General features: G+C 54.7%; 1 protein-coding gene across 3 annotated transcripts; it reads left to right on the top strand.

Annotated features, from left to right (window-relative positions):
* The first annotated feature begins 96 nt into the window (after positions 1-96).
* DTX4 (deltex E3 ubiquitin ligase 4) lies at positions 97-27,923 on the top strand. 3 transcript variants are annotated; one of them, XM_039537272.1, is made up of 9 exons: positions 97-151; positions 11,272-12,007; positions 16,748-16,809; positions 17,316-17,477; positions 17,751-17,812; positions 18,587-18,739; positions 21,231-21,392; positions 22,817-22,906; positions 24,473-27,923. In XM_039537272.1, the coding sequence occupies exons 2-9, from the start codon at positions 11,379-11,381 to the stop codon at positions 24,704-24,706; spliced, it is 1,554 nt and encodes a 517-aa protein (XP_039393206.1). In that variant the 5' UTR covers positions 97-151; positions 11,272-11,378; the 3' UTR covers positions 24,707-27,923. The 3 variants fall into 3 exon arrangements, with proteins under 3 accessions (XP_039393206.1, XP_039393205.1, XP_039393204.1); XM_039537271.1 differs by lacking the exon at positions 97-151 and adding an exon at positions 4,126-4,229; XM_039537270.1 differs by lacking the exon at positions 97-151 and adding an exon at positions 4,236-5,129.

Consider the following 27,923-nt stretch of genomic DNA (forward strand, 5'->3'; position numbering starts at 1 on the left):
TTGGTAGCCAGGGCAAAGGAGTGCATCCCAAACAGCTTATAAAAACGGGGTGGGGCTTGTAAGGCCAAGTTTGAGTATCTAGCGATTTAGAGGGGGCCTTAATCTCAGGGGTGCCTGGAAAGGGAGACTCCCCACAAAGGCCTGGCTTCCAGTGAGTATCTCCAGCTGACAAACCCACCTCCCGCACCCCCTGGAAACTGAAGCCCTCAAATTTGCTAATCGCTTCTGAAAACCATGGCTGTAGCGTAGACGGATGTGGAACCAGCCAGTGAGTCTATACAATGGTCACTGGCACAGAACCTCTAGGGTATGTAGGTGCCTAACTCCTCTTGAAACCAGTGGGAGTTAGGAACCTAAATATTTTTAAGGCTCAGGGCCTTTGTCCTCCCTCTAAGTCTTCTCATTGCTTCCAGAGGGCTTTGGCTCAGGCCCAGTAGGGGAGACGCGCAGGCCTGAGTGTTAGCAAAGGGCTAGTTCTCCCCTTAGAGCTACAATGCTTGCCTGCCTGCAGACTCAGGACTACGGTGCAGCAGGCTCATGGTTCTAGAAGTTTCCTTACAACCAGAAGAGCTGGTAACTGTAAAGTGAAATCCTAAATCCTGCAGCCTAGCTATGGAACTTATCTGGGGGGACCTGGCATGGGCCGGGGGGGGGGGGCGTGGATCCAGAACCCCTGGCCTGAGGGGAGAGGCAGGGGAGTGCAAAGTGCCTACAGTAGAGGGGGATAGGTGGGTGGTACCCAGGGAGCTTGTGGAGGAAGGGAGATTCAGGAGCCCCATCCCTGGGGTGTGCAATAAGCTCAGCCAACAGCTGCTATGACGTGTGGCACAGCTGCAGTACTAGCTAGGCCACTGTCGCAGCTGTAATGTAGACATGGCCTAAGAAGGCCCTACACTGGAATGCTAAATTAGGCAGCACCATCTGTAACATCCCTTCCCTGAGCCTATACCAGCCATGCCTATCAGTGTATTCATGTCCCTTAAAGGGAACACATCTTTGGTAACGCTTTCTCTGATGGAAGCTCTGCAGCCAGTCCGTATCTGGTACAGGAGCCTGACCTGCTAGGAGCAGCCCTGCAACCTACCGGGCACAAGGTGTACATGACAGGCTCAGCTCCTCAGAGGTATTTAGCTGCCTGAGTCACCCTAGGCCTTGGAAAGAGTCCAGAGCAGAGCTGGGAAATGAACCCAGACACTAAACCCACTGGAAGGATGTTAGGCCTCAGCACTGTAGCTAAGCACTTGCTCATGTCACATAGCGAGGTGTTCTGGGGGCACCTAGGAGGGTGGTGAAGCACTGGAATGGGTTACCTAGGGAGGTGGTGGAATCTCCTTCCTTAGAGGTTTTTAAGGTCAGGCTTGACAAAGCCCTGGCTGGGATGATTTAGTTGGGGATTGGTCCTGCTTTGAGCAGGGGGCTAGACTAGATGACCTCCTGAGGTCCCTTCCAACCCTAATATTCTATGATTCTATGATTGAGCTGGTTCGTGAAGGAAGGGTGAAGCTGAGATCTTAGCTGGCTCCGACCTAGTTTTCAGGGTTCATCACTAGCTCCACAATAATGATTTCCCTTTTTAGGTCAATGATAATGAATCCAAGAAACTTGCGAGGTGCCCCTGCTGGGGGTTGTGGGAATTTCCTAGGAGTATGAGAGCAGCCCCAGCTGTGTGACTCAGAACATTCTAACTTGGCTGGGGCAGCCCCCCGCTACTGTGAAATTATCAGGCCCTTGGCTCCTGGCTTGGTGTCTCAGGACTGTGGGTGGCAGCTGTAGCGCTGCTGATTGCTCCCATCCAGCTGGCATCTGCTCTCCCAGCTGCACCTACCACCGCTGGGCTAGGGAGTTGCTGGGCTCCATGCTGCTGGGGGTGGGGAGGCCTCTCTCATGTGTAGGAAGCGGGAGGCTCTTGGGCAGGCAAAGAGGAAACCGGGGCTGGGTCTCCTCCCCATGGTTGGGGGAGATCTTTCTCTGGGCAGCCAGCCCTGTTGGTTGGAAGAGATTGGAGACTCGTTCAGCTAAATGGGGGGCAGAGGAGGAAGGGGAATCAGTTGGGGGGGGGGTAGCAGCCAAGCGTGAGCAGGGTCGCAGTTAGGAAAGAGCTGAGACACTTAGGGGACAATTTTCCAGCCATGCTATAACCCTAGCATCCCCAGGGAACTGCCTATGCGTCTTCTCGACCCAGGCAATTCCCCTCTGAGGAGTGTGATTTTTTTTTTACCTGTTTGACTCAAAAGCTAAGCAAACAGCTGGGAGAAACACTCGCTGTGTGAAAGGGGCCTCAAGGTTTCAGGGCAGGCTGGCTGCAGTCAGGAAAAGCTATTGCAATTCACAGACGAGTGGGGCAGTGTGCTGTATGCATAACCCAGGCTAGCGGCGCTCTGTCTTCCTCTAGTGGCGGCCTCACTTACAGAGATTTATGACTTCTACTGCCTCGGGGCTGCAGGAGCCCTTCCTTTAGCTCAGGCAATCAAAGCCCCTGCTTTATAGCTGCCCAGAGTCACGGCGACTCATGGGTTCAAACCCTGCAGCGGAGCTATCTAGGGTGTCACTGCAGTGCATGCGATAGGTGAGACATGCTGGCTTTGTGGCTGTTACCAGGTGTGACAGGCAACAGGGACAGGAATGGGTGATCGTTGCTGGTGGGTTGAACCTTCCAGGTTCCAGTCACTAAGCAATGGTCACTGTTCCCCTTGGGCCTACGCCCAAGTTTCTAGGAAGCCAGCTCCAACGGAATGACTCAATGCACAGGGTTGATACTCAGGTCACTTCTCAGTAAAAGCCAAGCCCAACGGCTTTGGCTGTGGGGATCCTGTTCCTTTGCAAGGATTTGCACCACTGGCAGGCTCGGGTCATAAAGACCCAGACACCTGGCTAGCAGTTGCCTATTAATCAGGGTTTGCAGCTGTTCAAACCGGTTCTGGCTGTGCACAGCGCTCTGTCTGCAAACACCAAGCAGATTGTGTTGACAAATTCTAAGGATGATTAGGAAGGGGAGTGCTGGCTGGGAGGCAGCCAACAAGCCCTGAGAGCTCCTTAAGGGAGTTTCTAAAAGGGATCCTGCCAGGCTAAAAAAGCCACAGGTCTGATTTCAGAATTGAGTTAGGCATACAACTGCAGAGCCATGTGGGGAAGGCCCGGGCTGGGATAGCAGGGGGTTGCAAGTCAGGATCAAGGGGCCCAAGCAGAGTTGTGGGGGTGCAAGGCTGGGATATGGGCGGGGGGGTTCAGGTTGCGGCTGAGGAGTTCTAGGGGCAGGGCTGGGATAGTGGAGGGCTCAGGTTGGGGTTGAGGGGCACCAGCAGGCTCTGCGGGGAAGGGCTGGGATAGCAGGGGGCTGTGGGTTAGGATTGAGGGCAGGGCAGGTGCAAGGATGTTTCGTGCCCTAGGCAAAACTTCCACCTTGCGTCCCCCCCCCCCCCGAGGCAGCTCTCCACCCTCCCCGCCCTAAGCCACCCCACCCTGAGGCACCCCCACCCCGCGGCAGCTCCCCCCGGCCTGAGGAGCCATGCAGCAGCTCCCCGACCCAGCTCAACTCTGTTCCCCCTCCTCCCCGAGCATGCTGTCGCCACTCCACTTCTCCCACCTCCCAAGCTTGTGGCGCCAATCAGCTGTTTGGCGCCGCAAGCCTGGGAGGGAGAGAAGCAGAGCCGGGCAGTGTGCTCAGGGGAGGAGGCGGAGCAGAGGTGAGCCGGGGCGGGGAGTTTCCCTGCGTGCCGCCCCCCCTTACTTGCTGCAGGTGGCCCTCCCCGCGCCCCTCCTGCCCCAGATCCCTCAATGCTGACGACAAGCGGGGCGGCCGAAGATCCGGTCGCCGCCGAAGGACCCGAAAGGCCGCCCCCCAAATGCTAGTGCCCTAGGCGACTGCCTAGGTCAGCTAATGGGTTGCACCGGCCCTGACTGAGGGGCAGCAGCAGAGTTGGGGCACAAGGCTGCGATAGTGAGGGGTCTGCAGGAGCAGAGCTGGGGGTGCAGGCCTGGGATAGCGGGGGGGGGCACTGTCCCAGCTGTGGGGGGGAATCTCACAGACACCCTCAGGCCCACCCAGGGCCTGGAGCTTCCTTTTCTGGGAGGACCCCCCACCCCAGTCTTTACAGCAAAGTGCTGATAAATGGTTTAACCCCCCACGTGAAATCCCCCTCTTTTGGGGTGAGATGGTTCAACCCAACCTGCAGCTGCAGTTCCAGCTACGTGGTCAGTAGGTGGCGCCCTGGCGCTGGGCCGGGCATGAGGTAATGTGGTGAGAGTGGGGAGGGGGCAGTGAGGGCCCTCGAGACGCTACGCTCCTGGGAGCTCGCGCTGCGGCTCAGACTCCCCGGCTGCAAAATCCAAGGAAGTTGTTTGGGGAGGGTGCAATAGGCAGGAGGGAAGGCAGCAACTAGGCCGTGCAATGGGGCGCCGCTTCCCGGCTTTGGAAAGAGGACGTCGCGCTGGGTGACGGCTTGCATTTCCCTGTCTGCGTCCGGGAAATCCCGGCCACCCGGATTCCTTTAAAACAAGGAGGCAGGAGAGCAACAGGGAGGTGGAGCTGCTGCTCATCCCGTGCAAAGGGAGGAGAAGGGGGGAGGAAAAAAACTAGAGCATGAAATTTCGAGAAGGGCTTGTTGCAGCGAAAAGCAGCAGCAGGAGGCGGAGGAGCTGCAACTGGTGTAACTAAAGCCCCCCGCCTCCAAGAAACCCAGAGCGAGCTAATCCCCCTCCCGGGAGCCCCATTGCAGAGCAGCGCCCCGTGGCCGGGTCTTGGCGAATGGGTGCAATGGCTGGGCGCTGCAGGGGAGCTCCGGGGGGGCGCGCTGCAGGGAGGGGGGAGTGAGGGCGAGCTGCATACCCCCTCCTCCAAAAAAAAGCAGCCCGGAGACTCCCCCCCACCCCGATTTGTTGAGGTCGCGGGCCAATGCGGCGCTGAGCCCTGGCCGGCGGAGCCATGCTGCTGGCCTCGGCCGTGGTGGTCTGGGAATGGCTGAACGAGCACGGCCGCTGGAGACCCTACAGCCCGGCCGTCAGCCACCACATCGAGGCGGTGATTCGGGCCGGACCGCGGGCGGGCAGCGTGGTGCTGGGCCAGGCGGACCGGCGGCTGGCGCCCTACCTGCTGGACCTGCACTCCATGCACCAGTTCCGCCAGGATACCGGTGAGTGCGGGGGGGGCAGCGTGACCTAGATCGCCCTGGACTGCCAGGGGGTGGGGCGGTCCCCACCCCACCTGGCCTGACCCGGATCGCCCTGGGGAAGGGGAGCCCGTCCCAGAGTGTCTCGGCCCTGTCTCGGGTCGTTCTGTCTGTTTTCTGCCCTGTAGCGCCCTGGTCCATATCACGCTGTATGGTCCGGACTAAGGGGCATTGGCAGAGCTGTGGCGGGAGTCCAGGGCTGGGATAGCAGGGACTGGAGGTGGGGGGATTAAGGGGCACTGGTAGAGTTGGGGGGGTTCCCCGAAGCGTGGCAGGGTTGGTGCCTGTGTTTTTTTCAGTCCCCGAGACTGGGAGGCTGGTGTTCCCAGCCCGGCTGCACCTGGGCTCCCTGCGGGGAGGCAGCCCCCGGTCTCGCAATGGGAAGGATGGGGGTGCGTGGGTGTTTCCGAGAACAGGAATATACCCAGGAAAGGCGGCTTGCCTGGGAATCCCTGGGCGCCTGTGAGCTCACACGAAGCTGGGGAATCCCCAATGCATCCCGAGAGGCGGTTGCTGGTGGGGCAGCGCCCCCAGCATACAGGGTGTGGAGCAGTGCGAGCCCACCCTGGCACCGGGCTGTGGGTGGCCAGTGCATTTGGCAGGGGGTAGTGGAGCCAGGGTGAGAAGGGACTGGAACTGGAAGGGGTGGGAGAAGAGGTGGCAGCATGGGGACTACCAGGGGCACAGAGGGGTTTGGCAGGGGGGAAAGTCAGAGCTGGAGAGGACCCCAGCTGGGATGGGGATACCCCTGACAGCACAGGGACTCCCGGCTTTATGGCAGCCCCTCCCTGCTTTGTTTTGAAGCAGGGAAGCGCTGTCTCTTGCCCGAAGCTATGCCGCTTGAGAGGGCGGCGCAGAATCCGTCCGTTGGTATAGGGAGGGCCGGCTGGAGCTACTATGGGGCCACGATGGTTGGCTCCTCGGCTAGCCTCTCTGGCACTCTCAGCTTGGTGCCCTGTGCGGCCCTGTAGATGCAAGGGTATAAGCTGGCTTTGGGGGCAGGACTGGAGATATCAGTGGCCCTGGCCAGAAGTGAGGGCGGTGGCGTGTGCATGGCCGGACATGATGCTGGGGAAGATGGGCACTGGGCACCATGCCCCTCGCCCTGGATGTTCCCAAGCGGGATGGATCGTGATCTGGCGCCACTCTTCCCCGTGGGTTCCTCTCCCCCATGGGGCGCGGCTCAGCTCCCTCCCCATCCTTCCCGCTGGCCCTGTGTCTGCTCGGTCCAGGCCCCTCCGAAATCACCCCACGCAGTGGGCCAGTCACTGTGGAGACAGAGGCAAGTTGTCTGTCCAGGTTCATTGGGGCCAGATTTTCCTCTGAGACTGTCCAGAATATGCCCCCCTCCACCACCACTCCCAGTGATGGAAGGGCCATTGTTCACAGTCTGTCCAGAAAGGTGACACAGTGAGCCAGCACAGAGGAGCGGGAGGGAGGTGGTGACCCCCAGGGGGATGCATGGGAGGGAGGCGGTGACCCAGGTGCGGGCAGCCCTTCCGGGTGGGGTGCTGGTTTTGCTCTTGGCGTGACGCCCCTTCAGAAGCTACAGGTGCCCGTGGCTGGGGGCTGTGGTCCGAAGGTGATTGTGCCTGTCCTCGGATCCCTTTTCATTTCCTGTGTGGCTGGGGAGGGTGCCACAGCACCCCAGGTGAACTTCCCCTTGGGGGGCTGGTGCTCCTGGCACAGAGAGTTAAGCCCACTCCACCCCACTCCCAGCCGTGCGATCTCCCCTGGGGTGATAGGGGAGGGGCTCTCCATTTTTGTGTAGGTCTGAGATCTGCAGACAGCAGGCCCCCCCATCTGCTTTGGTGGGATGGGGAGTCGGTTTCCCGGGGGGGGGGCACCCCTACATACAGGAGGCTCCCAGTGGGGACCCCCTCTTTCCCCAGGTTCCAGCTGAGAGGAAGGCGGGGAGTAATAGTGATGGAGAGAGGGGGGTGGGACGGTGGCAGCTAGAGGGGGCCCCTGCCCCACCCCCAGCCCTGCCGCTGGGCTGAATGGGGAATTGTTCTGCCTCTGGCTGGCTTGTTCTGAATGTTGTTATTTTGGGTCATTAAGGGGCTCTGATGTGGGGGGTCACGACCCCAGCTGAGCCTTGAATAGCTATTGTCCCTTTTCTTCCCTTGTTGAATGGGAGGCTGGCCGCACGTCTCTGGCTAGGGAAAGGGAGGGGGGACTTTCCCACAGGATTGCTGCATGGCACTGGACCTACCAGATGCTGAATGCCAGCACTGGCTCCTTCCCCTTCTCATCTGGGATTATAATAAATTACAGATGCTGTTCGGAGCTTGGTTTCTCTCCCCACGCACCGCTCCCTCGGCAATTCCCCCGTTGTCCCCCACACGTCTCATTGCGTGGCCTTTCTCGATGCAGGAGAGTTAAAATATTTTTGACTGAAAACTCAGACTAATTGGCTGAGGAATTCTGTCAAGCTCGGAGTCCTGAAAATCAGGTGGGAAGCAGTCGAACTCCCTTCACCCGCCGTGTTAATGTGCACAATTAAAAAATCCTAGTGTGACCTCCCATGCAGATTTAATGAAGTGCTGGAGCTGACAAAGTGGGGGGCTGTACCCCCAAATTGTAGCACTTTAATGATATACCGGTGCTTATGCTGTGATAGCTGTTGCCATTTGGGAAGAGGCAGAAGCTATACCAGTAGAAACCATGCTAGGGGTTGTACTGATTTAAACGTTAAGGTAGAAGCTCACCAGAATAATTACAGTGGTACCAAACTGGTGCGTGGACCAGGTCTGAGACTTCCTTGTGCTTTACAGCATGCTTACGTGCATGTTACGGAGCACCGGATGTAATTAAGTTAAACTCCAGTTTATCCTTTCTTTGTTCACACGCTGAGCTGCAAAATTCAATGTTTTCTAGTCTACTTCCACCATTGCAGTGTCTGGGTGCCTCACAATCTCTAATATTTAGTCACTCGCACCGTGTGTGTGTGTGTTTCTGCTTTACTGATGTGGAATTGAGGCCCAAAGAAACTAAGGGACTTGCCCAAGAACTTGCAGGAAATCTGTGCCAGAGCAGGGAATTGACCTTGGGTGTCCTAAATCCTAGGCTGGTACCCTAACCTCTGGGCTGTCCACCCTGGATGGGATTTCTAATGGGAATCTGTCATTAGGATTGATTGATGTGGTTCTACCGTTGTGTGTTTTGTTGGTTTTTTTTCAAGTCTCTAGAAACTTTTTATTTTTGGGAACGCCCTATCTCATCTCACAAAGCGCTGGGTCCAGCAGCTGCACATTTGCTTGGCGCAATAGTGACTGGATGAGGTGTAGCATATAAGGCTAAAGGTTAGTTTTTTCATGAGAAGTTTGATCCTGCAATGTCGAAGTCAGTGGAGATTGTGCTGCTGAATTGGTGGCGGCGGGACTGGGCGCAAGAGGGGAAACACAACAGAGTGCCACAGAAATCTCTGTCTTAGATCTCATGCTATCAGAATAAGTCCAGCAGGGTTTAAAAACTCGACACTCTCAGAGTTTGTGAGATTCACCAGCTGAGCCGCATTGGGTCAGAAAAGGTCCAGACGGCACCCACGGAGTACTGGATCTGAGTAGTGTCGTCTTGTGTTCCATTGCCTAACATGGTTCGGCTTTGCAGGGCTGTAGTCTCACGTGTATTGCCTTGTGACAATTTTTTTGCATCGTTGTCGTAAAACATTTTCTTTAAAAACTAAGGAAATTGCCAAACGCACAATTGTGTGAAGGCTACAAATGGAAATTGGCTCTTAAAACGGGAAGAGAAATTTTGTAGAATTTTAACAACAAAACATCTGAAATTCGGGAATCGCCTAGGTGAGGTTCCACAAACTAACTGGACTCTGCACTTTTACCAATGCCTGTCCTCTACCCATCGCCCACTCCTTTCTACCCCTATGCTGCATCCGCATTCTCAGTCTGCACCGCAGACCTTCAATTACCAAAAATACACAGAATGCCATTGCATCGTGCCAGGGATGAAATGAGTTGCTGGGGCTCAGCCCAGTTCTGGGGTGCCCCCACACACAGACCTAGAGCTCACTGGGACTCTCCCAATACTGGAGTCGCATGAATTTTGGGTTCTGATTCATGCTGGCAAAACTATCAACGACCATAATGTAGATACACTTCTCCATTCCCACCTCTCCATGGAGCAGCAGCTCACACATAGACTCTCCTTCCATTCAGCCACCTGTCAACAGAGACATCTCTGCTCTTACCCCTCCGCCTACAGTCAAGAAATAATGCTGCCTTGGATACCTGTGGCTTGGCTCTGCCACACAATATAACCACCTCTGAATATAGTCCTCTACGACTCGCATAGCTGGGCTGGGGCTGAGTGCTATAGACAGTGTCAAACTGCATTCAAGTCCAATTCAACGAATGTCCTTGCTGCAAGCAGCATTTGGAGGTGGTTATGTTTTGGAGGAAAACAAAGCCAAGGGGACAGAAAGCTCAGGCTGCCCTTTCTACCCTGTTGATTGCAATACACCTTGTATCTGTAACCTCCACATCAGCAGCAGACTCCAAAGAGAGGTGGGTAGGGAGGTGGGGTCAGAGTTAAGGCCATTTGTGGAACCATGACTGTAATTTTTCTGTCTTTTACAGAGGTTAAAAAAAAAATCATTGTTTGTGGCCCCAGCTCCAATTGGGCCCCATGGTGGTGGGTGCTGCACAGACCCTCAGCTTGTCTATGCTCCCAAGTTCCATTGGTCTAACTTAAATCTGTTTAGTCAAATGAGTGCAACTTCTGAGTGGACTCGTGTACCAGCTTAATGCTGGGTATATTTGTTTAGCTTGTGCTTGTAAATCTACTGATGAGGGACAAACTACTACCAGATGGATTAAGGCCTGGTCTACACTTAAAATATTTGCTGGCATAGCTATGTTGATTAGGAGTGGGGAGGGGAGGGGGAAATCACACCTCTAGTCAACATAACTGTGCTGGTAAAAGCTCCAGTGTAGATGAAGTGACACTGGCAAAAAAAAAGTCCTTTTGCTGGTTTTGTTCAGAGAACAGATATAAACTATACCAGCAGAGGAACTCTTGCCAGCATCAGCTGTGTCTCCAGTAGGAGGGTTTGCCAGGATCGCTATACCTGCAAACGCTTTCCTTTGTAACAGTGAGGCTAATGAACCGGTCGAACAATTTAGAAAGGCTCATGGGGGATTCTCCATCATTGGTCATTAAAAGTTCTGCTCTGGGAATTGTTTCGGGGCAGGGCTCTGGGCTGTGTTAGACAGGAGGTCAGACAAGATGATCGCAATGGTCCTTTCTGGTCTTGGAATCTATGAATCTAGTGGAGACGAGGCCTGATGGAAGAGAGTCCACACGCACAGAGTTGTGCTAATAAATAAACTGGTATAAAATCAGCCCTTCCCCTTAAGCTGATGCGACTTTGTTTGAAGTGCAAGAAACAGTCTTTGCCCCTAAGAACTGAAGTCCAGATCCCTGAAGGTGCTTAGGTGCTTAATTTCCATCAATTTCAATTACAGTCTAAGGCAGTGCCTCTCAATCTTTCCAGACAACTGTACTCCTTTCAGGAGTCTGATTTGTCTCGCGTACCCTCAAGTTTCACCTCACTTCAAAACTACTTGCTTTCAAAATCAGACATAAAAATACAAAAGTGTCACCGCTTGCTAATACCGAAAAATTGCTGACTTACTCATTTTTACCATATATTTAAAAAAAAAATCAATTGGAATATAAATATCTTACTTATCTTTCACTATAGAGTATATAGAGCAGTATAAACACATCATTGCATGAAATTTTAGTTTGTACTGACTTTGCTAGTGCTTTTTTTGTATAGCCTGTTGTAAAACTAGGCAAATATCTAGATGAGGTGATGTACCCCCTGGGAGACCTCTGGAAACCCCAGGGGTACATGAACCCCTGGTTGAGAACCACTGGTCTAAGGCCGTGGCGTCTTGCTTTGGGCTGGTTGTGTCTTGTATCTCCCAGCTCGTACCCCCATCCCCTGCCATGGAGGCTGTGGGCCCCGGCTCGTAACGCCTGTCCCTTCCCAGGGATGCTCTTGGGGAGTGGGATATGGGAACTCTTCTCTTCTACCACAGACTCTTCTCATCTCTCTGTTTCTCCCTGCTCTCCCCAGGCACCATCCGCCCAGTGCGGCGCAGTTACTATGACCCCTCCTCGGCGCCGGGCAAAGGTGTGGTGTGGGAGTGGGAGAACGACAGCGGCTCGTGGACGCCCTACGACATGGAGGTGGGCATCACCATCCAGCACGCCTACGAGAAGCAGCACCCCTGGATTGACCTCACCTCCATCGGGTTCTGCTACGTCATTGACTTCAGCACCATGGGCCAGATCAACCGGCAGACCCAACGCAAGCGCCGCATCCGCCGACGCCTCGACCTGGTCTACCCGCTGGTCACCGGCACCCTGCCCAAGTCCCAGTCATGGCCGGCCAGCCCCGGCGTTTCCAGCTCACCCCCCACCCCACCCTGCACCTGCCCCCAGTGCCTTCTGGTCATGAGTGTCAAGGCGGCGGTCGCGGCTGGGGCCAATGGCGGGACTGGCGCCGCGGTCCCCCAGCAGCAGCAGCAGCGTAAAGCCTCCGCCCCATCGGGCGGCCCCAAGCCTCCCGTCCCAGCACCTGGGCTCAAGCCCCCGGATGCCACGGCCACCACGCGCGGCTCGCTGAAGACCCTGGCCTCCCAAGTGAGCCGGAGGCAGGCGGCCAGCACGCCGGCCCTGAGCTCGGCCAGCTCGGCCACCAGCCCACCTGCCGCCAATGGGAAGGCCACGCGTGCCAACCTCAACACCCTCAACCGCACCCACCTGCAGCGCCTGGCCATCGCCCAGTCCCGTGTGCTGATTGCCTCCGGGTGAGTGAGCGAGCGAGCCAGGTTCCCCTTAATAGTCAGCTGGGGTCCAGGGTGCCCACATCACCTGCCCTCCAATAGCTGGTGCTAATTGGCCTCTTAGCCAGGGGTCAGTGATGTGGGCTATGGAGACCAAACTCCCTGGTGGCTGCTGGCAAGGACTGTGCATGGGGGGGTAACCTGTTCAGTTCCCACTCTGGGAATGAGCTCCAAGGGCTGCCCCACTGACCCTTTCAGCTGTGTTCAGTTAACATCCATTGAAAGGAGAGCCTGCATCAGGGGTCCCGCTGTTTGCTTCGGGTGCCCTGCACCGTTGGCCTTGTCGAGGGCATCTGTGGTGCCGCTAGAGCAGTGGCTCTCAAACCTTTGTACTGGTGACCCCTAGCAAGCCTCTGAGTGCGTCCCCCCCCTTATAAATTAAAAACATGTTTTATATATTTAACACCATTATAAATGCTGGAGGCAAGGCGGGGTTTGGGGCAGAGGTTGACAGCTCGCGACCCCCCATGTAATAACCTCACGGCCCCCTGAAGGGTCCTGACCCCCAATTTGAGAACCCCTGCACTATAACATGGGTCCGTCTGTCACGGCTACCTGTCTGGGACCACGCAGCCGCTGCTTCGATCTCACGCTGTGTCTGTTCTTCCATAGAATATCAGGGTTGGAAGAGACCTCAGGAGGTCATCTAGTCCCATCCCCTTTCGTTTTGGTGTTGCTGCTGTTTTGCTTTAAAGGCCTTCGGCAGTCGAGACACCAGGCTGGCATGGGACAGGAGGCCAAGTGTTGTCGTAGATCAAAACCTGGGTAGGAGTCAGAAAGCACAAAGTAGGGTCCGGTGGTCAGTTCTCCTCCCAGCAGAAGGCAACAGAGGGATATAATTTCCATACTAGATCCTGTGGGATTTTATATATTTATTCATGATCTGGAAAGGAGGGTGGACAGGAAAATGTGCAGAAGACACAAAGGTATTTAGGTTAGTTAGGACCAGAGAGGGCTCCGAGGAACTTCAGAGAGACCCAAACAAGCCTGCGGAATGGGAAACATGATGATAAATGAAGTTGTGTCAATAAATGCCGTGTAATGCACACTGGAGGGGAAAATTTAAACCACTTGTGCACTGTACATTAATCGCATCAGCTCAGGAATAGATTGTCATTATAGATGGCTCAGTGGAGACCTCTGCTCGGTGTGCGGCTATGGTCAGAAAAGCAAAAAAGCTGTTAGGATGCTCAAGGAATGGGATGGAGAATAACACAGAGACTATTGTAGTGCCAATACATCAATCAGTGGGGCGGCTTTGCCTGGATGCCATTGACAGCACAGGTCACCCGGTCCCCAGAAGGATGTTGTAGAATTAGAGGGGTTCAGAGAAGGGCAGTGTGAATGGTGAGGGCCTGAAAAAAAACTTCTATGAAGAGAGATTGCAAAAGATTGGGACCGTCACCTTAAAGAGGAGCTGTGTAAGAGGGGATGTGATGGAAATATGTAAAATACTTAGTGGTCTAGAGAAGGGAGATCGGGAGCAGCTGTTCCCCCTGTCTCATAACATAAGAACAAGGGTGAGTCAGTGAAATGGAGAGGGGGAGAATTCATAATTGATTAAAGGAAATACTTTTCCACACATTTTGTCATTAGCCAGTGGAACTCACTGCCACAGGATGTTGTTGAGGCCATCAATCTAGCAAGGTTCAAAAAGAAATTGGACGTTTTCACCGTTAACAAGAATATCCAGAGTTACAACAGTCAGTGCTAACAAAGGTAGCAGGGATATTAAACCTCCTGCTGTAGGGGTTAAGCCAGCCTCTAGTAGAGACCAGGATGAGACCTAATGGAGGGGGAGATTATACCATGTCTGCTCCTGTGTGGCTCTTATAGCTTCTTCTGCAGCATCTGGTGCCAACCACTGTCAGAGACAGATTGGACTAGCTGGATCTGGGGTCTGATTCAGACTGGCAGTTTCCTTGTGAGTTCCAGCCCAAGTGTGCAGGGCGTGTGTCCCAGCGTTTCAGCCATTAAGACCTGGGAGTTTCGTCAACAACTGGCCTGGGTATTCCATAGTGTCTGTGTTTTAGCTGCCGTAGGTGGAGGAAACCCCACGGTCCAGATCCCAGCTGGTGTAAATCAGCTATCGCTCTGGTGGAGTCAGTGGGCCAGATCCCCAGCTGGGCTCAATGGGCCATTGCTCCAGAATCTTTGTGGTGACTATTTGTCACCTCCAAAACTGTACAGCACAAGCCTTCAGGGTGGTGGAAAGTCCCTAAGGAAGAAATCAAGCCCCCCTGTGACTGTAGCCCACACCACAGCCCCTCTCTATCCCCCTCTTCCCATCCCAGCCCCTCTCTTTCCCCCTCGACAAATACCAGAGACCTCTTTAACCATAAAATGGGGGAGGCCCCGCAATCCCCTTTTGAATCTTAATGAAGCTATGGGACATTCTTTCACTCGGCCCTGCAGGGGGAGGGGGGCGCTATCAAAAGGCCTATAGAAAGCTTTTCATGCGGCTGCCTGATGAGGAAAACATCTCACCCCCCTCCCCAGAAATCCCTTTCTTGGCCATTTAATTAGCGTGGTTCTCGCCCTTTGTCTGGCTTTGCCATCGGCCTTCTGTCGCCGTTCGCCCAGGCCTGTGACCCTCTGGGAAACTTTCCCATGATAGGGAGCGGGAGGAAAGGGCCGCGGGAACAAAAGGGGCTATGAATGGTTCGAAGACTCAGGCAGAGTTTCTAAAGACGGAGAGAAAAGGGACGCAAGGAGGAGGGGCGCAGGGGGTGGGATGTCTCTAGATTAGAGGATTCTCTGGCTAGGCCTTGGTCTGTCGCTACGGCAACTGTTGTCCGGCTAGGAAGGTGCCTGGTTCTGGCTCGCCCTCCTCCGTTGCTGTGGTGCCGCCCCCAGGAATGAAAGAGATCCCCCTGCTTCCCCCCGCCCTAAGCCGTGTCAAAAGTCCAGCCAGGAAATGGCACATTGTGACTTGGCCGGGCGCGCCGGTGCCCTGGCATTGTGCCACCCGACCCCTGTGTCTCGCCGGGGAGCTGCATCTCATTCCGCAGCCTCGCGCGGCCGTTTGTCCCTTCAAAGGCTGCAGAATGGGACGCGGGCCTCCCCCCGTGCAAAATGTCAGGGGCTGTTTGCCGTCGTCGCCCCCTAGGAGCCCCACTTCTCCTGGCCCTCCAGTGCCACTTAACCCTTCAGGGGCATACGCATTGGTGGAGAAAGTGGGCAAAGCAGGCCTCACTGGGATGCTAGCAAGAAGCGCAGGGTGTGGAGGGGAGAGAGAGGAACACCCGTTGCGGGCTCAGCTGACCCCACTGGCAATGAGCGGGATATGCCCAGCCAGCAGTCTGCGCAATTTCCTGGGTTCACCCTGGTTGGCAGCAAACACCGGACACGAGAGTGGGTGGTGTAGTGGGGCCTCTGCCCTCTGGGTTCTGCCTTGTGCCCAGAGCCCCCCTCAGTGGTATATTTCCCCGAGTCTTGTTGCAGCGTCGTCTTTCTCTCTCCATCATTCCATCTCAGGTGGTGCAGTCGTTAGACTCGGTGCCGGCCCAAGATCTTGTGATATTCAGTCCCGGCGCCGTGGTCTGGGCCAGAACAGCATTGCCACCCCCAGAACTTGGTTGCGGTTCCAGGTCTGATAGATTGCAGCCCCACCAGCCCTAGAAATTATCTCTTAAATGAAAAGGAGATGGGTGTATAAAAATCCCATTGCCCGGATTACCATGGTACTCCTGCGGTGTCAGTCCTGGCGGAAGAGCTAGCCCCGGAAAACAGGGCTGTGCACCATCTGGACGTAACTGGAGCTTTCTGCTGCTGTCAGGCTGCCATGGACAGGTCTGAAATGTGTGGGTGGGTGGAGCAGTTGCCTGAGGTGATTTTTAGGGCTAGGTACAGAGCTTAGAAATACGTTGGAGGGTCAGTGCAGTTGTCATCAGGACAAGGACATTTTTGGGGCAAGGCCTTGTGGGGACTAAAGATCTCTAGCCTCTGCGCCACACTCCCCTCAGCCTGGCGTTGTCTCTGGTGGCTTTATTTCCAGAACGAGTGATGAGTGTCTTCCTCCACCCACACTCACCCCTCTAACAGTATGTTCCTGCCCAGATTGGGTGCACACCCTGGCTCACATATGCACATGCTGGCCCCTGCCAGACCAGGTTGGCCTACAAGGTGTGTGAATTGCAGGATGTTAGCGGGGGCCGAAACCTGCTAGTCTGGTTGGGTCATGTGAACAATAACAGCTTCCGTCCTCTGCAAGGTGCAGCCTGGAGAGGAGAGGACGGGTGGCTGCGGCCACCTGATGGGAGCTGGGTGCAAGGCATCCTGGGAAAGGGAATGTGCCACGTGCCCTTGCTGTGTCAGCTCCCTTCTCCAGTGAGGGGTGTCTTGTAAACTTGGGGACCCAGCCACATTCGCTCCCTGGTTTGATGAGCCTCTTGTGTGGAGCCATTCTGTCCGGAGGTGCTCGGATCGCTCAGCCTACCCCAGCCCCAGACCATGTCCCCTGCTTTTGGGGTTCTCCGCTGTCCATTGACGTTCCTGCTCCCTCTCTGTTTGCAGGGCTCCTGTGTGCACCTCGCTAGCCCCCCCACTCTCTAGCCAGGACTTCCGTGGTGGGGGATGGTGGCCTGAGACAGGAGAACGTCTGGGAACTGGTGGTCCATGCATTGCACCAATCAGTGGGGCAGGGGCTTTCTCCAAGGGGATGAACCCACAGTGAATTCTGACCCCCCAATTCCTTCCTCTCAGGGTCCCCACCGTCCCAGTGAAGAACCTCAATGGCTCGAGCCCTGTTAACCCCGCGCTGGCAGGTGAGGGAGCCAACCGGTCGGGCCAGCCTAGCGTGACTGAACATAAAGACCTCTGGGGACAGGGGGGCAGACCCACATTTCTGGGGCTGGGGTGGGGAGTGGGCTTGGGGCAGCACCTGTGTAGAAGGGTATGGGGGATACTGGACAAGCCTGTACCCCAGAGGAATGGAGACAAAGAGTGATATTGGCCCCTTCGTTGTAAGGGGTGGGTGGGCAGGGTCCCTGTTCTAGGTAGGGGATGGAGAACACCATTGGAGGGCAGATCGGGGGGTTCTTGTGCTTCATATGGCAGCAGGAGAGGAGACTCATAGGCTGCTGTTTAGGAGCGAGTGGGGTTGGGGTGTCTGCTCTATGAGGGTGCTGGGGTGCAGGGGATTCCCGGGGTGGGTCTGGGTCTGTTAGAGGCGGGGTGTGGCTTTGGACCGCTGGCCAGAAGGGCTTGTGGGGGGTGCCTGGGGTTTATCGGAGCTGGCTTCTCAGGGCCTTTCCCCATCTCTCTCCGCCAGGGATCACAGGGATCCTCATGAGCGCGGCGGGGCTGCCCGTCTGCCTCACCCGCCCCCCCAAGCTGGTGCTGCACCCCCCACCCGTCAGCAAGAGCGAGATCAAATCCATCCCGGGCGTGGCCAACACCTGCCGCAAGACCACCAAAAAGCAGGCCCAGAAAGGTGAGCGCGAGCCCTTACCCAGAGCCTCTGGGCATCCGCACGCCCCTGGTGGGAGCCCCTTCCTGTCCCCATGTCCTGCCAATCTCCCCATCAGGGGAAGTCCTTCCCATCTGGTGCCATTCACCCCAGCCTCACTGCACAGTTTCCCCTCCCCACCCATCCCTCCCTGCTCCGCAGCACCCCTTTCCTAGGGTGCCTCATGTCTCCACAGACCCCTTCAGGGCAGTTGTAACTCTTGCTCCAATGTGCCGGTTCTCTTCCTCCCTGCCCCAGGTAAAACCCCGGAGGAAGTGCTGAAGAAATACCTGCAGAAGGTGCGTCATCCTCCGGATGAGGTGAGAGCACGATGTGCCAGGTTGCCGTCTGTCTGTCTGTCTTGGGTTAGATCTTCACTGCCAAAAGTCCCTGTAGTGCATTAGCGCTCTGGCTGTACAGTGCTGGAGAAGACAAGGCATAGGTAGCTGTGACCTCAGTGTAGCTGGTCAAAAACACACACACACACCCTACGCCAGCTACAGCGAGACCAGAGCCATGTCTGCACCAGGATCGTACAGTCCCGGGGCTGGTTATTGTGTCATGCAAACACACCCTTTTGGGTGAGTTGTGAGGAAAGGTTGCTCACGCTGTATGTGAGGTGTAGGGGGTTGCATGCTGTGTGCACGTTGTCTGGGTGGGTGTAAGCACGTGGTGGAGTTGCACTCGGGGTGTTTCATAGCTGCTTGCTTCTGGCTGTCGGTGTGTGTTCGGGAAGGGGATCCTCACGCCGGCAAACAGGGCTAGGCTGGTATCCTTGGAGCTCACATCTGCCTGTCCTTCCGCAGAGCAAGGCCAGCTCTGGCTTCCCCCGCCAGTGGGCCCTGACCCTACCCTGGTGACGGGGCTCTGATTCCTGGTTAGCCTCACCTCCCCACTGAACCTGCGTGGTGGTAGTTCTTGCCCAGTGGGACCTGGGCTGAGACATGCACTCCCCTCCCCCCCACACTTGGCTTAGATACTTTGGCCTGCATGCTCAATCACTCCGAGCCTGGGCTGGATTCAGACCAGGTCCATGTCTCCGTCTGACTCGATTTTCTCCTCTCGCTGCCGCCTCCCCCTCCTCCCCCCCGAAGGACTGCACCATCTGCATGGAGCGCCTCTCCACCCCGTCTGGCTACAAGGGGCCCCAGCCAGCTGTCAAGCCCGACCTAGTGGGGAAGCTGTCCAAGTGTGGCCACATCTACCACCTCCACTGCCTGGTCGCCATGTACAACAACGGCAACAAGGTGCGTGGTGGGCTCTGGGAGAGGTGAGCGTGTGCTCGGCCAGCTGCCACTAGGGGGCCCCAGCGAGGACTGGGTCCTAGCATAGAACAGAGGTTGTATATGGGGTTGGACGCTGAGCCAATCAGATCCCTTGTCTGGGGCTGAATCCTCCCGCTTGATAGGCTGTAAGAGCCCAGGCTTCTCTCTGCCATTTCTCCTGGTGTCTCCCATTGGCTCTGTGGGACAGGAGGGCTTTGCTTAGCACTTTGCGGTGAGCACTGACGGACCCTTTCCGAATGCTTGGCTGTCTCTGTAAACTTGAGTCAAGTAGAAACCATTCTCAGAGTGGGTCTTCCTCCTCTCTGGCCATCCCTGCCCCAGAAGGCCTCTTCCATTCTCTTCCCTTAAAGCGTCAGTGAATTTTACACAGCTTTCTCATGATTGTATCCTGTTTCATTAAGACACAGATCTGTGCTGCAAAGTTTATCTGGTTTGCTGCCTTTCATGTGCTGGGCGTGAGGCAGTAGTTAGAGATACAGGTGGGGAGTCATGAGACTGTCGCTGATGTGCAGATATGATTGGAAAACGTCCCCTCACCTGCCGGAGAGTTTTTGAGTTTTTGGCAAAAAAAAAAATCTAAAGCTAGAATATCTTGGCTACAATCAAAATATTTCCATTTGGAAAGTAAGCTGTGGTGCCTCCTGGGAGTTACTTTGTGGGTGCCTTATGACGGCATTCTCCTCTATTGGCCAGGCTACCTGGTTAGACTCAGGGCCGGAGCAACCCATTAGGAGACCTAAGCGGTTGCCTAGGGTGCTAACATTTGGGGGGCGGCGGCCGGACCTTCTGCCGCCTCTGTTGTGGGTGGCATTTTGGGGGTGGGACCTTCCACCGCCTAGGGCGGCAAAAAAGTTGGCGTCACTCCTGGTTAGACTACATCTCCCCTGTTGCATCATGGTCTCCTTGTCTTGGTATGGGGAGGCGGTTGCATCAGGATGGGTGCACAACCACGATGCATCATGGGAGTTGAAGTCCAGCTGAGGAGCCCAGCCCATAGAAGAGAATGGGAGCATGACAGCTGAAATTCAACTCAAATAAGGTCCCTGCTCTGTGCCTCAGTTTCCCCATCTGTACTACAGCAGGTATTGTGAGTAGAGCTGGGTGAATCATTGAATTTTTTTCTTTTTTTTTGGTTTGTTCTGAAAAATGGTTTGGGTCAAGCTGAATTTGAAAATTCTGAAAATTTTTGCCACATCAAAACCGTTTGTTTTGGGTCAACTGAAGTGTTTTAGCAACACAAAACATTTTGTTTCTGTGCATTTTTAAAGGTCTAGAGCAGTGGTACTCAACCAGGGGTTCACGTATCCCTGGGGGTTTGCAGAGGTCTTCCAAGGGCTACATCAGCTCATCTAGATATTTGCCTAGTTTTACAACAGGCTGCATTAAAAGCACTTGTGAAGTCAGTACAAACTAAAATTTCATACAGGGACTTGTTTATACTGCTCTATATACTATACACTGAATTGTAAGTACAATATTTATATCCCAATTGACTTATTGTATAATTAAAGGTAAAGATGAAAAAGTCAGCAATTTGTCAGTAATAGTGTGCTGTGACACTTGTGTATTTTTATGTCTGATTTTGTAAGCAAGTATTTTTTAAGTGAGGTGAAACCTGGGGGTACATAAGACAAATCAGCCTCCAGAAAGGGGTACAGTCATCTGGAAAGGTTGAGAACCACTAATCTAGAGTCACAAAATGGCTGGAGAAGGAAGCATTGGTGCCACCTCCCTTAAAAGCTTTTTCCCAGGAGTTAGGACACTCCCCTGGATTGTGGGAGACATGGATTCAATCCCTTCCCTCTCCACTGCCTGATCGAGAGAAGAGATTTGAAGTTGGATCTCTCACATTGCAGAAGAGTGTCCTGATTGACACTGGGGCAGGTCTCTCTCTCTCTCCTTGAAAACAATTCACGCAGATGACCATTGGTCAATGTGTGTTGGGAAGAAGATGTGTTCAATATATTCTAGGGAAGGTTGAAGTTTTTCTGATGGAAAAATGGTTTTTCAAACCAAACACAAATTTTTGTTTGGTTTGAAATTTTTTGGGGAATCAAAAATTTTTTGCTTCATTTTGATTTCCATTTTTGGGTTTTGTCTCCCCCACTGAGAGAAGGGAGCGAAAGGCGCAAGGAAGAAACATGAAACTCAGAACAAAACTTTTCGGTTTTAAATTAAATGGGGGAGAAAAGGAAATTGTTTAGTCAAAAAACCTGAAAAAATTCCATAAAAGTTTTTGAAAGAAACAAAGAACGTTTCATTCTCAACCAGTTTATGGGAAAAAACATTTTGATCATATACTACTTCCTAATCAAGGTGTTGGGGGAGCGTGTGTGGTTCAGTAGAAGGTTGTGCGGGAGGATTGGAGGAATGTCAGTCTGACAACAGTAAAAGTGAAGGATTTGATTTGGTTTCTTACTCTCCTTTCTTCCTTCCTTGCTCTTGTTCTCAGGATGGGAGCTTGCAGTGTCCAACCTGCAAAACCATATATGGGGTGAAGACTGGGACTCAGCCCCCTGGGAAGATGGAATATCACCTCATCCCTCACTCGCTGCCTGGGCACCCTGACAGTAAAACCATTCGGATCATCTACAACATCCCACCGGGGGTCCAGGTGAGACCCCAGCTCTACAGAAGGGAGGGTGTGTGTGTGTGACGCTTCCCAGAGTTACCTGGGGTCAGGAGGCACTTTGCTACCACCTGCCCTTAGTGTGAGGAAACCTTGTCTGTGCCTGCCAGGGATCAGCCCCCGCCCTCCACGGGCAACACACACAATCCCCACTAGGCCTCGCCGGCCCCCCGTCACTCAGTGGCGTAGTGAACACTCCAACCTTCAACCCTCTGAGCATCTCCCTGAAGCATCCAGCCCCTGCTCCACTGGACACTCACAAAATTCACAGATTCGCTGCTCCCAGTTTACCAGATCCATCTCCGGTCATGGCTCCATGAAACACACAGCACTGAGACAAGTGTGTCATGAAAACAAGCCAAAGTTTATTTAACAAGGCATAAGAACGGCCATACTGGGTCTGAACAATGGTCCATCTAGCCCAGTATCCTGTCTTCCAACAGTGGCCAATGCCAGGTGCCCCAGAGGGAATGAACAGAACAGTAAAATCATCAAGTGATCCATCCCCTGTCGCCCATTCCCAGCCTCTGGCAAACAGAGGCTACAGACACTATTCCTACCAATCCTGGCTAACAGCCATTGATAGATCTATCCTCCATGAATTGATCTAGTTCTTTTTTGAACCCTGTCTTGGCCTTCAGAACATCCCCTAGCAAAGAGTTCCACAGGTTGTTATAAGTGATGATAGATTACCTAGTTAATAAACAAAAATGCAGACTAAGCTCAACCTACTAGAAAGATAGGATTTGAATTAACAGTCTCTCACCCTGATGGATGGTACAAGCAGGCTGCAGATTCTTAAGGCACAAGCTGTACTTGCTTTGCAGCTTGGAATCCCCAGGTTTTCCTACACAGGCTAGAAATCCCCTTAGCCTGGGTCCAGCACTTCCCCCAGTTCAGTCTTTGTTCCTCAGGTGTTTTCAGGAGTCCTCTTGCGTGTGGATGGGTGTGGAGGGCGCCTCTCGTGAGAGAAGTTGCTGTATTGATGCGTGCGGCTGCCTTGGTGCAGTCGTGGAGAGATCTCTGCGATAACGCCATACTCCAAGGGATGTCTCTGGTTATGACCCGGTTCCTGGAGGGGACGATCGCGCTGGCATGGCAGCTGTCTTGTGCTTGGTGATGGCGTGTGCGCTAGAAGCAGCCGTGTTTGGAAGTGTTGCCAGCCAGAAAGCTGAGTGGGGAGCTCGGGGGAATGTCTCTCTGCAGGGCCCCGGCCCCCTTGCTGGGCACCCTCCTCTCCCGGCGGGGGGGCTTGTAGCAGATCCAGCAGTGGGTGACGGGGGCACTGGAGGGCCCTGCAGTTGTGTAGCCCTGCAGCTGGGGGTGCTGTGATGACTCAAGATTAGACAGAGTTTAAGCACCCTCTCAAGATCCCAAAGGATGCCATTTCTCTCTCTCCCTCTGCACAGGGACCAGAGCACCCGAACCCCGGAAAAAGCTTCACAGCCCGCGGATTCCCTCGACACTGCTACCTCCCGGACAGCGAGAAGGGTCGAAAGGTGAGGGGTGTCCTGCCAGGGTTCCTTCTAATTTTTCCCACCCATGTGCGGAATGAATTTTGTTATGTGCACCAATATGGAGGCGATGTGTAACACATCTTCGTATTGATGCACATAACAAAATTCGTGGGTGTGGGGCCAAGGGATCTGGAGTGTGGGAGGGGGCTTAGGACTGGGGCAGTGGGTTGGGGGCTGTGGGGGGGGGGGGCTCTGCCTGGGGGGGCTGGCTCTGGGGGGGGCTGGGGATGAGGGGCTCAGGATTGGGGCCGTGGGGTGGGGGTGAGGGCTCTAGGGTGGGGCCAGGGGTGAAGGGTTTGGGGTGCAGGGTGCCCCAGGGCTACAGCGGGGAGAGAGGACTCCCCCCAGCTCTTTCTCCCCACCGCAGAAGCTCCAGGGCTGGGCTGGGTTGGGGCCGGGGGAGGGGCGCCTCTCCCCCCATGGCTGCAGCAGGTCCGGGGTGGGGCATCTCTCCCTGCCGCAGCCCTGAGCACCACACAGTGCTTAATAGGCTGCTGTGCGGCTGTGCAGCTTAGACGGAACGTAGGCCTTGGCCTATCTCCCCCAAACCCAGGACATTCGACCTTGGGGGGGCCTCTGCTTTCAGTCGATGGTTCATTAGGGTGGGGTGGGATGAGCTTTATCCGATCGAGCAGCTGGTTTGGGGAGGGACAATAGTCAAAGGAAGAGCCACACACCCCTAACATCCCAGATAGGAAGTGTTCTCCAGACCCAGAGCGGGGACAGAGAATCCCTGCAGAGTGGGGTTATTGTCCTGTGGAGCTGAGAGAAGGGGCTGTCATAGGACAGGCTGCCCCCTCCTCACTGGAGAGCCCATGAGGGAGGGAAATCTGCAGGAGATGCAGGGTTTCTGGACTAGCCCGGGGGTCTTTGAATGATGATGGGGATCATAGCCTGACACAAGCTCCTCGTAGGAGATGAGCTTTCAGCCCTGGGATGTACCACCTCCTTTCACTTGGTCTCCTGCAAAAGATCTACGATGCCAGGAACCCACCATTTCAGTGACATCTCTAATGGATGATCAAGGCCTTTTCAGAGGCTGTGGGTTCATGCCAGACAAAGCCTCCATATATGCCACAGCGAGCTAGGCCTAAATCCAGCAGCGCTCTGTGTGCAAGAGACCAGATACGTCAGTTGCAGACCATTTGAAAAACAAACCCCAAAATGTAGTTTTTTATTGAATTTGGATATGGAAATAAACTCATGTCTGTTTTGTGCTGCCTCAGAATTTGCTGATCATAACATGTTGCCGCATTTTGTATAGAAAACTCGGTGCCTTGCAGAATCTGTCATGGGAGGCAGCTGGAGGTTTTGGTTGGGGAGCCAGGTTGGTGGTGTTGGGGATAAGCACATCAGCTGGATGATCAGCTGTGAAATAGTCAACAGCATTATTATGGTATCGGTTATCATTATGTTTCAGAGTTAACGACACAATGGGATGAACCGCGCCACTCAAGCTTGGGAGAGGCTGTGTGCAGACTCCAGCCTGTCTTGGGGCGGGCTCTCAGCTGCTTGTGTATTAACCCTTTCCCTCCTGCGCTCCCCCAGGTGCTGAAGCTGCTGCTGGTGGCCTGGGACCGCCGCCTGATCTTCGCCATCGGCACCTCCAGCACCACAGGCGAGTCGGACACGGTGATCTGGAACGAGATCCACCACAAGACAGAGTTTGGCTCTAACCTCACGGGCCACGGCTACCCCGACGCCAACTACCTGGACAATGTGCTGGCCGAGCTGGCGGTGCAGGGCATCACGGAGGAGAGCACGGCCCAGGAGAAGGACTGAGAACGGGGGAGGGGAGGAGATGGCATTCCTTTGTGGCGGGAGCAGCGCTTTGCCATGTGGCGGCGCCCCACACTCACCTCCTCCTCCCTGCCCCGGTGCCTGCACCCTCCCCCACCTCCTCCTCCAGCTGCTGTGACGCTCAGAGGGCAGCAGTCGCACCATTGAGACGTGTGGCTTGGGGTTGGAGCGGAGGAGGAGGTCCACGGTGCCTCGTCAATGGGCATATCTGTGGGGCCGGTCTCCCAACATGGGCGCCGCCCCTCACCCAAGGTTACGTTAATCTTGTTGCACGTGGCTGGGAAGGGAGGGGGGATTGAACCGCTAAACCCTGTGAAAATGAACTGCCTCTTAGGGCACTACCCAGCGGGAAGTGCTCCCGTCCCATAAGGCAGCTCCGGCACCGCGTGGGCGCCGCTGCAGAGGCCTGTGGGAATGCCAAGGATTCAAACCAGTTAGGAGACTGGTTGTGTGTTGTCATGTCACTGCTGCTTTCATGTTGTGGGCTCAGTGTGTGTTGGAAATGTGCTGTTTGCAGGTCTGGTACCCCCCTCCCAACCCACCCCACCCTCCCAGGCCTGCCTCCCCGATCCCACCCCACATCGGGTCAGAACCAGGCCTGCTGCCTGCTCGGAAATGAGGTGGAAATCCCATCTCCTTGATATGTTCCAAACTGGGTCAGGGCCAGAAATAGCTGGGTACGAGTCTCCTGGCGCCGATCCATAGTGGGCTGGAGCAGAACCAGTTCCTTAATGATTCATTCTGGCTGCTATGTGAACGGTACTAGAGCAGGGGACAGGAATCCGTGATGGATGGATCAGAACCAGGCCTGGTCTTCTCCGGGTCCCTTTTCCCCTCCCACTCTCCCCAATCCTTTCTCACCTGGGTCAGCTTTGTCCAGTGGGGTGTGGGGGAGAGAAATCCCTTCTGCACTGGCTCAGAACCAAGTCTGGTTCTCCCTGTCTCAGTGAGTCTTGTTTACTCCAGCCCCGTCCAGAACTGTGAGAGCTGATCTCCTTGTACCTGTGAAGGAACCGTGCCCCAGGGATGGCTCTGTCTGGTCAGACCTGGTGGGGGTGAGTTGAGTTACGAGGGGAGGGGAGGTCCGATTTCCCCCCCCCCCCCCCAAGATGGATTCTTTGAACTGTTTGTATGGGGGAGTCCCCCGGATACTGATCTGAATTTATATACCTCATGTTTTGGGGATTTGTCGTATATATGTACATATATCTATCATGTCACGCTTGAAGATGACGTTGGCGCTAGGACGCTTAAAGGAAACGGTACTTAAGTTAGACCTGAGGCCAAGTCTGCTGGCAGTGGCCGTTCACCACGGCATGGGGGCGAGGCAAGCTGGGCGGCCATCTTGAAACGGAGGCGCCCAGTCAGGCGTGGCCACATTTCAAAATGGCCACTGCACGCCCCTCAGGAAGGTGGGAAAAGGGCACAAATACACACGTTCCCATTAGTGTGACTCTGCGCTGTGGGGGGTTGGGGCAGTTCTGAGTCCTCCCATGCCAAGATCCATAGTCTCCTCTGGCTGGCAGCAATGGGAGGCCTTGGAAACATGCCTGGCCTGGGGTTAGCCCCCATGTTGGGGAAACAGGAGCCCAGCAGAATCTATAGGGCATCCATAACCCTGATCGGCCTCTGTGGTGCTGCCACCTAGTGGCCTCTTTGCAGCTAGTGAGTGAGGTGGGTCCCATGGGCTATGCCCCAGGTCCCATCCCTGTTGTGAGCTGGGGAAGGGGTGGGTGAGGTGGCTCCCTGCTGGGATCCTGACCCTCTCCTGTCTGGTTGCTTAGGTCTTTGGCTCCTTGGGCTTTCCTGGCTTGAGGATTTTTCCCTTGCAGCCCTTGTGAAGTCCCTGTGGGGCAGATGCAGAGGAGGTGGGGGGCAGGTGATGTGGCTGGGTGGGGGCAGGTGAGGCAGGAATGGGGAGAGATAGGAGTTGCGATTGGCTGCAGATGGGGTTCGGAGGGGAAACGCAGAGGCTTCACAAGGCCTGTTCATACTGCCGGCCTGGAGAGTTCAGTGCAGCCCCCTCACTGGGGTGCCTGAGGAGCTGATCCTGTCCTAAACTGCCTGGAAACCCCCTTCATTGCCACAGCAACCCCTCCCTTCGTGAGGGGCTGAGATCATCCTGTCCTGAGCACCCCTTTTATCCCCCAGGGTGCAGTGCCCCAAGACCCCCCCCCTTTTCTGTATTTCCCAAGCACTCGCTAATGGTGGGGGGTGGGATCCTACCCCAAAACTAGAACTGGGGGGAAATTTTCATCCAAAACATTTTTCAGTGAAAAATTCAGAAATCAAAAAATTTTGTGTCCACTTTGCTGGCTTGTTTTGGGCAAAAGGGGGAAAAAACACTAAAAAATGAAACGTTTTGATTTTTTTTTACAAGACGAATGATGCCTTTTTGCTTCAAAATTGCTTTCCATTTTCTTTTATTTATTTTTTTTTACAAATGTTTAAAATGCTCTTAACTTAAAATAATCTTTTTTCTTTGAGTTGCCAGAATTTTTTGGTTTCTAAATTTTTGGGTTTTTTTGAACCACCAGCAAACTGAAAATTCCTGTTAATCGCACAGATCTCCCCCCAGCCTTGAGATTCCCTGCTCTAGCCTCCCCACCATCCTCTATCCCCCCCCAGTCTATCCTAGCTCCCTCCCCAGTCCCATATTCCGTCCCCTCCCAATATGTCTTGGTGCTCAGCCTACCCCCGCCCCCAGTCCTGTATTCTCCCTCCTAGCCAGTAAGATTGTCACACATTACTCACCCCTACCCGTGCCCTTCTACCCCTGCTGTGCTAGCAAGGAGCGGCCTCCAGTCTGACTTGGTTTCTAGGGTAGGGGAAGAGACTTGGAAGGGGTCTCATACAGGCCCCTGTGATCGTTCCCCCCAGCTGTGCTTTTGTTTAATTTCTAACTGTGGTTTTATACTTTCTCCAGAAGGATCTGGGTGGGGCAGGGAGGCCGGGCCATGGGAAAGGTCATCCCTCCCCTGTCTTTGTATGTCCTCGTGGCGTTGGATGCGGGGTGTGCAGCTGGGGTGGGGCAGTGTCCTGCTGTATATTGTGTTCTGTTTGTGAACGGTGCACTGTGCCCGTCTCTCTGGTGTGTTGCCACGTGATGGCGCTGCCCGCCCGTGTAGGCTGGATGTGCCAATTTAATAAACGGAGAGCTCTCCCACCAGGCGGGAGGGCGTTTGCTCTCTGCGTCAGG

The sequence above is a fragment of the Mauremys reevesii genome, linkage group 4 (genome assembly GCF_016161935.1).
Source record: "Mauremys reevesii isolate NIE-2019 linkage group 4, ASM1616193v1, whole genome shotgun sequence".
Lineage (NCBI taxonomy): Eukaryota > Metazoa > Chordata > Testudines > Geoemydidae > Mauremys > Mauremys reevesii.